The sequence below is a fragment of the Lutjanus erythropterus genome, chromosome 15 (assembly GCF_056507025.1).
Source record: "Lutjanus erythropterus isolate fLutEry1 chromosome 15, fLutEry1.hap2, whole genome shotgun sequence".
NCBI lineage: Eukaryota > Metazoa > Chordata > Actinopteri > Lutjaniformes > Lutjanidae > Lutjanus > Lutjanus erythropterus.
The window spans coordinates 38,019,608-38,029,607 of record NC_139331.1 but is presented as its reverse complement, the minus strand read 5'-3'; the positions used below and the strand labels follow the sequence as shown (position 1 = coordinate 38,029,607).

Genomic DNA, 10,000 nt, shown 5'->3' with positions numbered 1-10,000 from the left:
TCTGTCTGTGAAACCTCAGCAGGATGTGTGTCAGGTTCTCATGTTGACACGTTTCAAACTGGTGAGGAAACTGACAGAAGTGACATGAAACACGCTGAGCTGCTGAGTCACACAAAAATATGATGAACATTAGTCCACTGTGGTGATTTCAGACGCAGTGACTGGATGAATTAGCTGATGTTATCCACTCAAGACAGACTGCTGGTGTTTATCTGGCTGCTGATTGGCTGGCTTGACATGTTATGTTATCAGCTGTCGTCACAAAACAAATGATGCAGTCATGCATTTTAGCTAAGTTCCAGCTACCTGGCTAACCTTAGCTTGATTACTCGCTAACATTATCTGTTATCTGAGTGGATACGTCAGTAACATGATCCGCTAACGTTGGTATGAAGACAAACAGTGATGATTTTAACAACAATAAATGGGACAAATCAAAGGTGTAAACAGCAGCTGCTTTCAACGAGCCAAGAGCAGTTCAAGGCCGGAGCAGCTAACTAGCTAACGGTAAGCTAAACAAAGCCAGGCCTGGACGTCTGGCTGTGGTTCGGCTCCACCGCATGGAACAGCAGGTCAGTATCACAGATTCTAAATATGACTGTCATTTATTCTACAGCTTCAATTTATGACTGGAGGAGACATTTTTAGTCTCTTTGCAGAGACTAAAAATCTAAAAGAGGTTTTTAACTTCACACTAAGTGCAATGTGATATAAAACTAGTCGGAACTTAAACTGTGTTTTTTGAGAACATCTCATGTGGAACTAAAGTCAAAACTTTAAATTTTACAGATAAAAGAGGCTTCATGTAAAAGTTTAAACTTAATATCTCCATCATAACAACTAACTGTCTGTAAATATTTCTTTAAACTACATGAAACTCCTGAATCATTCTATAAAATCTTTTTGTCCAACAGTTTCTCCTGACAGAGACCTGAGGAGCGACACCTCTTCATCACATCAATCTTTGTGGACAGAGTCATCATCATCATCATCATCATCATCATCATCATCACATCGTCAGTAAAGATCGAAGAACAATTGAACTCTTTGTTATAAATGAGAAACTGTTTTATTCTGTAATATAAAAGCACAGAGCAGATTTACTTCACTGTACGACTGAAGAGTAAAATTACATTCATCTGTTTCAAACTGAACATTCAAAGATATAAAAATATAAAACAAGCAGGAAGTAAGAAATGTGATGAAACAAACTGTGAAGAGGTTACAGAGTTTAATCCAGACTGATCCTCAGACTCCTTCTTTAAAAACCTCTCAGCTGATTTTAATCCTGAAAATCATCTGATTAAGTTTAAATCTGCTGAGTCACAGCAGAGCAGAGCTCAAAGTAAAACTGCTTCATGTCCAAAGCACAAGATACAATTCAGAAGCCAAAAACCTTTTTCCTCTTTTATTTGATCAGTTCATTGTTTTGATTTCCTGTATGTTATTTAATATAATGATACAAGAAGAAATACTGAATTCTTTTTTATATATTTTTGCCTAAAGGTCGTCGTATTTCCAAATATATTGACTTTTAAATACTAGAAACCAGAAAGTAGCATAAATAATCCACGGCCGATGTCCACTGTAAACCCTTTATCTCCACATTTGGTGGCTTTCTGTTTTTCTGATAAAATGAAGAATTCGTCACTCTCACAGGAAGTAGATCATAGGTACTGGCCCCTCATTGGTCGATTATTTCAGTCAGCATTCTCCTCCCCTTCCATCATTTGTATGTTGCCATTTTCAAACTCCCAAAAAACAAAAAACTGGTGCTCGCAGCCTGCACGCCGAAAATGGCAAGTTAGCATAATGCTAACCCGATTGCTAACAGTACAAATGAAAAGAGGCTAGCAACTGTTATCTTGTCTTATGTGGTGATTTTGCCATTTTGATGTCAGGGCTCATCATCGTGGCTCTCTGTGATTGGTTTAAAGAAATACAGAGCAGAATGATAATGACTTCATCCAGACCTTCCTCCAGCACTGACACGGCGTTAAGACTGGTCTCACAGACGTCTGTCAGTGCTCAGAAAGCTCTGGCTTCTGGCTACACCCCACCTGTTAGCATTTCTTTAAACCAATCACAAAAGTCTTGGGCGGAGCTAAGCCCAGGACGCAGCGATGGTGCTGCTGTAAAATAATGTTGAGAGGGACCATGTTTTGTTGGAGATGACTACATCACTGCTAACAGCTGTTAGCTTGTTTACATTCATATCATTAGCGTCCCAGGTGCTAATTTGCTGTTTTCAGCCTGCAGGGTTTTTTTGTTCGTTTGTTTGTTTTCTGAGGACTTTGACAACGTAGACGGAGACGCTGCGATGCTGCTTGGAGCAAGTGACCAATGGCAGGACTTAAACCCACAGTGTGCATCCGGTGAATCGGACTAGTCGAGACATCAGACGCTGCTCATACATACAACAAATTTGACAAGTTGGGAGTGAGACCATGTTGGGTGCCTCCCCTACCAGAGGCCAGGGTCAGACCGATGCTTCTTCTGTTTGTGTTTGGAGCCTCACAGCTCTGGGTTCAGAGGTCTTTATGGTTTAATATCAAATAAATCAAATCTGACTTGCAGCACAAGGCAAGACTTTTTGATTTCTTCAATCTTGAACCAAGACCACCATCTTTCCTGAACCTCCTCAGTCAATGTGTTTTAGGGGTTTTTCACACCGACAGTCCAGACTTTCAGGCTTTTCCGTTTGATCCAGACCAAAATTAGAGGCGTGTAACCTCCCCTGGACCACAGTCCAGACAAAGAGGTCTTGGTCCAGATCAAACTGAACCTTGGTTCAGTTCGGTTTGGTTCTAGTGTGAAAACACTTTGGATTTCAGACCAATTACAGGAATTCCTGGCAGGCTGTCATCAGAACCAGAAGAAAATGTCTAGACCTCATTTCTAACAGACAGACTTCCACAGTTAAACGTGTTAGACTTAGGTTAAAGTTAATCTTAGACAGCTGAGTCACCAGGTGGACATGTGTTGTGGATTCAGTGATACCTAACTCTGTTGGCTTGAGACTCCTTAAGTCAAAGCAACGTTTCATCACAGTTTGTGTTGTGAGCAGTCCAGCTAAAGAGTTCCCTTCTCAGGTTGTTTAATTTCAATAGTTTTTTAAGTACAGAAGAAGTTAAAGTCTTTGTTCCACAAAAAAACCCAAAAATTATATAAAAGGAAGCTGCACAGTTTATCTTGTAAACCCCCTCAGATTGATCTTGTGAGCCCCTGACTGAGAACCAAAGCTTGAAGCAGCTCATGATTACAAAATGATTTACAGACTTGAATGAGGTTTGGGTTTCCAGAGGCTGGTCAGAGGTCTCTGGATTTAGGAGGGACGTTTGCAGTCCATAACAGACAGACCCACAGATGAACCTGTTGGGTGTCCTCACATGGTGAAAGATGAGCCGTTGTCGCTGGATCCATCCACTGAGCGGCGAGTGGACACATAGATCTCGGAGGTGACCCTGGAGGAGAAGCGTCTTGGGGTGATGTATCTCTTCCCCAGACACCAAAGGTCCTGGATGATCCTCCTGAAGTGGTTCCTGAACTTCACCCCAACAAAGGCATACAGCACCGGGTTAAGGCAGCAGTGCAGGTAGGCGATGGTCTGCGTCACCGTTTTAGCTGCATGCAGGGTGTCTGACTTATTGCAGGACTGCTCCTTAAACATGGTGACTGTATCGTAGAGCAGCGTCATGTTGTAGGGAAGATGGCAGGTGATGAAAACGGCGACCACGACCAGCACCACCCGCACCGCCTTGTGCCGCTGGAAGTTTTTGGCTCTCAGCAGGGTGAAGATGACAGCACAGTAGCAGAAGACCATGATGAGGAGCGGCAGGAAGAAGCCCACAGCCAACTGGATGCTGGGGATCGCCATCTTGGTCCTCCAGGCCATGTCGTTGTCCATGAACCTGAACTCACAGACGTACTGAGGAGGGCTGGAAGTCTCAGCTTCCTCCTCTCCGCTCCCGTCAATCATGATGAACTTGCTGTGGGACGGCTGGTAACAGTTGTAGAAGTAGAAGGTGGGGACGGACAGCAGTAAGGCAGAGATCCAGACGACAGTACAGATGAGGCGGCTGTACGTCAGCGAGCGCAGTCTGAAGCTGCGGCGGGCCTGGACGATGGCGATGTAGCGGTCGGTGCTGATGCAGGCGAGCAGCAGCATGCCGCTGTACAGGTTCACGCTGTAGGAGCCGCGCAGCAGCTTGCAGGCCACCAGCCCCATCGGCCACGACGACAGCTCGTTGTAGACGATGAGGGGCAGCGACAGCACAAACAGCAGGTCTGCGATGGCGACGTTGAGCAGGTAGATGTCGGTCATGGATTTGGTCCTCTTGTAGAAGGCGTAGGTGATGATGACCAGACTGTTTCCCACAAAGCCCAGGATGCAGATGATGGAGTGGATGTACGGTCCAACCACATTCTCAATGTTGTGGTTGTTCTGGTGATGACAAGGCTCAGGGATATAAGTGTCGTTGTCATAGTATTCATCATAGTAATTTATGAAGGTGTTGTTGTAATCTGTCTGGTCAAACATCGTGTCCTCCTGTCTTCTTCGTCCACTGTAAACAAAGACAGAAAAGAGAAGGATGATGTCTGATGAAGTCATTCTGCAGTTTGATATCAACGTTGTTGTCCAGCAACAGAATTAGCTTCTCAAGAATGAAAAAATAAAGGCACCACAGAGAGGATTATGGGTAAATTTACTGAAGATTTTACCCATTTTTGACAGTCAGACTGATTTGTTCTTATTTTATTAAAGGATTACACTGAAGGTTTGTGCAGGAAAAATGGATGAAAAACAGCACCACTTGTCTGGTCTTACATCATTTTAAGCTAAAATGAAACTATGGTTAGCAGCTTGTTAGCTTAGCTTAGCATAAAGCCTGGGAACAGGGGGAAACAGTTAAATATTTAAGCAAACAACTTCCTGTAAAACCAGGCAGATAATTTTAACCTTTGGACAGAGCCAGACTAGCCAGGTTTCCTTCTGTCCTCATGCTAAGCTAGCTAGCTGCTGGCTGTAGCTTCATATTTAAGAGTGAGGCGTAGCAAAATGGAGGAAGCAGTCATTAGCATTTTCTTTAAGTCGGCTCCACAAACACAGCAGTCCTGCAGTCAGAAGTCAATACAACAAATGTCTTTTAAATAAACTGTCTGCTACCAGCTGGCAAGACGGCTAACTTGTTGAGATCTTGTGGCCAGCTAGAAGTATTATGCTAGCATGTTAGCACTGTGTGTGCAGCCTTGGCAGTTCACCAACCAGTTCAAACATTTTGTTGAACTACTGCATTTTAAATCTTCATATTCAGCTCATTTTGACATATTTTGTTTTTACTCTGAGCTCAGTGTCTCACAGAGGCAGAGAGCAGAAACTACAGGAAGTGAAGTTTACAGACCAAAAATTATAATAAAACACAGGAAAACAAAGGATGTACAGTACAAACAACATGTTTTATCTTCAGATTTGTCCATTTGAAGTTTCATAATAAAATTAAATACATTTAAATCTGAGGGTTTAAATATCACCTGACCTGAACGTAGTTTAACCATCAAATAACATGAATTTGTCTGAACTCAGAGGCTGCAGACGTGGCACTGCTATGCTATGCTATGCTATGCTATGCTATGCTATGCTATGCTATGCTAGGCTAATAACATCTTAGCAAGACTAGTGTTTTTTTTCTACATGATAGTTTGATTTATCAGCAGCTTTATTTATTTTAAACTCCAGCACTAAAACGCTGAATCATCAAATTAAATGTTTCAAATACAGAAAAAAGTGGGTGAATTAGCTTTAGCTAAGGCTAACTCACCAGCTAGCCTCGATTAGCTAGTGTGTAGTTAACCTGCAGCGGTTTGTGACTATTTTCTCTTTTTCTGTTTTTAAATATAGAAAAACAGCTGAAAAAAACCCGACTTTGGTCTGAAATCCATTTTGACCAAATATGAGGTTCCATGGTTCTGCTTTGAAGAACATTTTGTACTGAAGTTACAGAAGAAACTGAAGAAGACAACAGAGATCTCACACACAGAACCAGAACTGATATTAAATATTATTTTTCATTTTCTAATTAATGTTAACTTGGTGAGTTCTTCTTGTTGCTGCTTCCATCATGTTACCAGCTGATTATTTTTGACTGGATTTATTTTGACTATGTTTGAAGAGTTTTTTTATTATTGTTGTTTTGGTCATTTTAGTGAAGCTCTTGAATAAATCATTGTTTATCATTGTTTTATTATTATTGTATGTTCACACACACGCTGAGTCTGATTTCTTACATTTATTGGTTCCTGACAGTAAAGAGATGATCTGACCTGATATAATCATTTATTTAATCTTTTTATGACTTTATTTAATTAATTGATCAAAGTGTTGCTTGTTGTTCACTCAGTCGGTTCAGACTAATGATGCTGACGTTTATTTCTAATGATAAAAGCAAAGATTCATTTTCTTTTTTCCCCACAGTTGAATATTGAACGTGACTCGGCGTAATTCTTGTTGTGTCGGACGGATCAGGAAAACAAACAAAAACATGTTTTAGAAGAAACGGGGTGGTTTTTAGTTTTTGAATTAAAAGATCTTTACGTGGAATGAAAAGATGTTTCTGAGAACATCAGTGACCCGTTTCAACCATTCAGGACAGAACAGAGTTTTTCACTTTGACTTCCTCCAGGTTTCATTGAGTCTGATGTAAAAGCCATAAAACAGCTCTGAAGATATTTAAATGAAATGAAACTGGCTCAAATGTCACCGTGTTTGAATGTCGATGTGCAGCAGGTTCACAGTTTGTTCTGCTGGTAAAATGAGTTCTTGATGTTCCAGTTGTGGTCGATGGTGGAGCTGAATGTGTGACTGTTTGTTCTCAGGTGTCAGAGGAAGTTTGCAGAAAAAGAGGTCAGTTCAGTCTGAAACTCAGAGTGACCCAGTTGAGATAATGTGTGGTTTCCTCTGTTGTCAGAGACAGAACAGATTCGTTCGGCGTCACCCAACGTTCACTTACGGCTTTTTAGGCAGAATCTCATGATTTCAGAACAACGGAAGAACAGAAGGAAGGAAATAAGAATTATGAAGGAAGTAAAATAGGAAGCAAAGACAAAGGAAAGGACAGAAAAATGGTGTGAATGCTGGATGCTGAGAAGTTGATGTTAAACTTCATATCCGGCTGTAATTTGTGCAAGAATCATGTGATGGAGTCTAAATCATGACTGGGAGTCAAACGTTTGGCTTTTACAGATGAATTATAACAAAAATGTAGAAAAGATGTGGAACATTTTAAGGTTCATTGAAAAGCTAACGCTGAACTAAACTCTGGTTTTAATTAAAGCAGCTGAAGGAGCGTGAACGGTTGAAAAAGTGAGAAACGATGTCTTTATTATGAATGAGATTTAAAAGTTCAATAATACCAATAACATCTAAAGACTGAGGAAGATTTAAAAAAGTCGACATGTTGAAAGACAGACTGCAGGCCTGAATGATTTAATTATCGATTAATAATCGATCTATCATTTGTCCCTGTCACAGCGGGACGATAAATAAATGATGTTCACATGGAAAGGATCGTTCCGTCGTTCTGACGGAGGAACAGGCAGCTTTTGTTGCTCGTCAGTCAGACTGCAGGATAATAAACTCATGTTTAATAAAAGCAGCTGAAAGTTCCTCAAACGCCTCGTGTTCCTGCTCTCTACTTCTGCTTACTGGACTTCAAACTGGACGACAGCAGCTCAGTTTGTCCTCTCTGACTTCCTGTATTTCAAATGTCACCTGAAGTCAAACAAACTGCAGATAAACAACAAACTTAGCTGACCCAATTTATGCCTGATTAAATCATCTGGAACATAAAAAAATATATATTTTAAAACAAAGATGATTATAACTGCACAGTCTGATATCAGCAGCTTCTTTTAGTTTGAGATTTTGGAGGATTTGAAAACATTTTTTGAATAGTTTGAAGTTCTTGTCTGAGACGAGAGGCTGTTTTCTGACACAGAGACGCTTTAAACATTAATTAGAAATGAATGTCCTCCTGTTAACAGACTGATCACAGGTGGAGCGCGCAGCCGTCCTGCTCGTTCTGTGGTGCGCTCTGTTGAACTGTCTGACGGCGCGTCAGCTGACCTGCGCTCTGGTGAAGCGTCTGACGGCGCGTCAGCTGACCTGCGCTCTGGTGAAGCGTCTGACGGCACGTCAGCTGACCTGTGCTCTGGTGAACTGTCTGACGGCACGTCAGCTGACCTGTGCTCTGGTGAACTGTCTGACGGCACGTCAGCTGACCTGCGCTCTGGTGAACTGTCTGACGGCGCGTCAGCTGACCTGCGCTCCGCGGTGCGCTCTGGTGAAGCGTCTGACGGCGCGTCAGCTGCGCTCCGTTTCTATCACTCTTCTCTGCTTCCATCACTGTTAGTTTTGTGGTTTGTGGTGATTTAGAGACTCGGTTTGTAAAGTTTACAGTCTGTCATGATGTTGCATTGATCTGTGGACAATGATGAAGATTAAAAACAACAAACTTGTTTACTGACCACTCGTTTATCTTCTCTCATCAGTCAACAGACACAACATGTTGGTCACCAGGAGATTTTTGATAAGTGAACTAGATAATATAAAAATATATTTATGATTCCCATTAATTCTTCATGTAAATGTTCTCGCTGTAACTGTGATGCACACAGACTGACAAAGGAAGAAAAGAAAAGCCACTGATTTGTCTCGGCGTCTCGGCGTCTCGGTCGACCGCGGCGTCTCAGACTGATGATTCTCATCATCGACTCTCAACCTGCATGTATGTAATGAAAATTAAATGGAAAAATTCCAATTACTCTGACGAACTTACACTCATTAAAATCATGACGTGATTCACAGTTATAATATCTGTCAAAATAATCACATCAGATTTTTTTAATCATATATTTTTGCATATCATTCAGCTCTGATCAAAAGAGTTTAATGATAATTCTGACTTTTTGGAGTTCAATAAATCTGATTGTAGACGGATTAATAAATCAGTTTGTCTGCTGTCATTAAAGCTGAAGAGGAGACTGTAATTAAAACTGATTAAAATTAAAATATTCATTTTCTGTTAATATTTCTGTATTATGTTTTATTTATATCACAGATTTCCTCTCAGTTTTTTATTATTCATTTGCAGATTATTTATAATTAAATTTGTTTTGTCATTTTGGTTCTTTTCCTGTTAATATATTTGTTTTATGTATTTTGTTTTTATAATTCATGTGAAAAGCTTTATTGATATTTTCAGTCAGACTGAATCTGCAGGTGAAACACACTCAGGTGTGAACGCCGTGTCTGTCTGTTGTATCTTTGTGTATTCTGTCCAGATTTTTTATGTATTTTGGGCAGAGAAATATTTTTGTTCTGTTTGCAGCATGAGTTTTTTTTTAACTGATATTAATCTGTGGTTTCTTCTCTTGTCGTGAGGCGGCTGTAAGCCGACGTGTGCCGAGTAAGTAAATGTGTGTCTTGATTTTCAAGATAAAATTACACAAACTGACTGACTGATGTTATCTGACAAATGACATCATGTGTTACTGGTTCAGGTTACATTTCCCCCAAAACACGACGACGAAGACACAAACCAAACCTGCTGATCTGCACATTTCTGTCTGTCTGCAGCCAATAAACAAGCTGAACATGTGAAACTAGTTTAGATTTACAGATTCACAACTTTAGATTGAATTCATACAGATTTTAGAAGAAACAGAAGTTTTACTCAAACGTAGAAAAATAAAATGAAGAACGAAAGAGAAAAATAAGAAGTGAGTTGAAGTGGAGAGACGGTGGTTTTACTGCAAACAGGAACAAAAACCAGAAGAAATAAAATATGAAATAATAAAAGTGTAAATGATAAAGAATCACTCACAGGTCTGCAGTGTGGACGGAGCTGCTGGTTCCCCTCGTCGCTCGTACAGGTGATGGAGGAGGTGGAGGTGAGGCAGCTGCACATCGATCACACACTCAACATAAAGGAAATTATCTGTG

General features: G+C 40.7%; 1 protein-coding gene across 1 annotated transcript; it reads right to left on the bottom strand.

Moving 5' to 3' along the window:
* Positions 1-2,971: 2,971 nt before the first annotated feature.
* ccr6a (chemokine (C-C motif) receptor 6a) lies at positions 2,972-4,498 on the bottom strand (the record flags this gene model as incomplete). Its single annotated transcript, XM_084737119.1, has 1 exon — positions 2,972-4,498. A coding segment is annotated over one exon (1,113 nt), but the record flags the coding sequence as incomplete, so codon positions are not given.
* Positions 4,499-10,000: the final 5,502 nt, after the last annotated feature.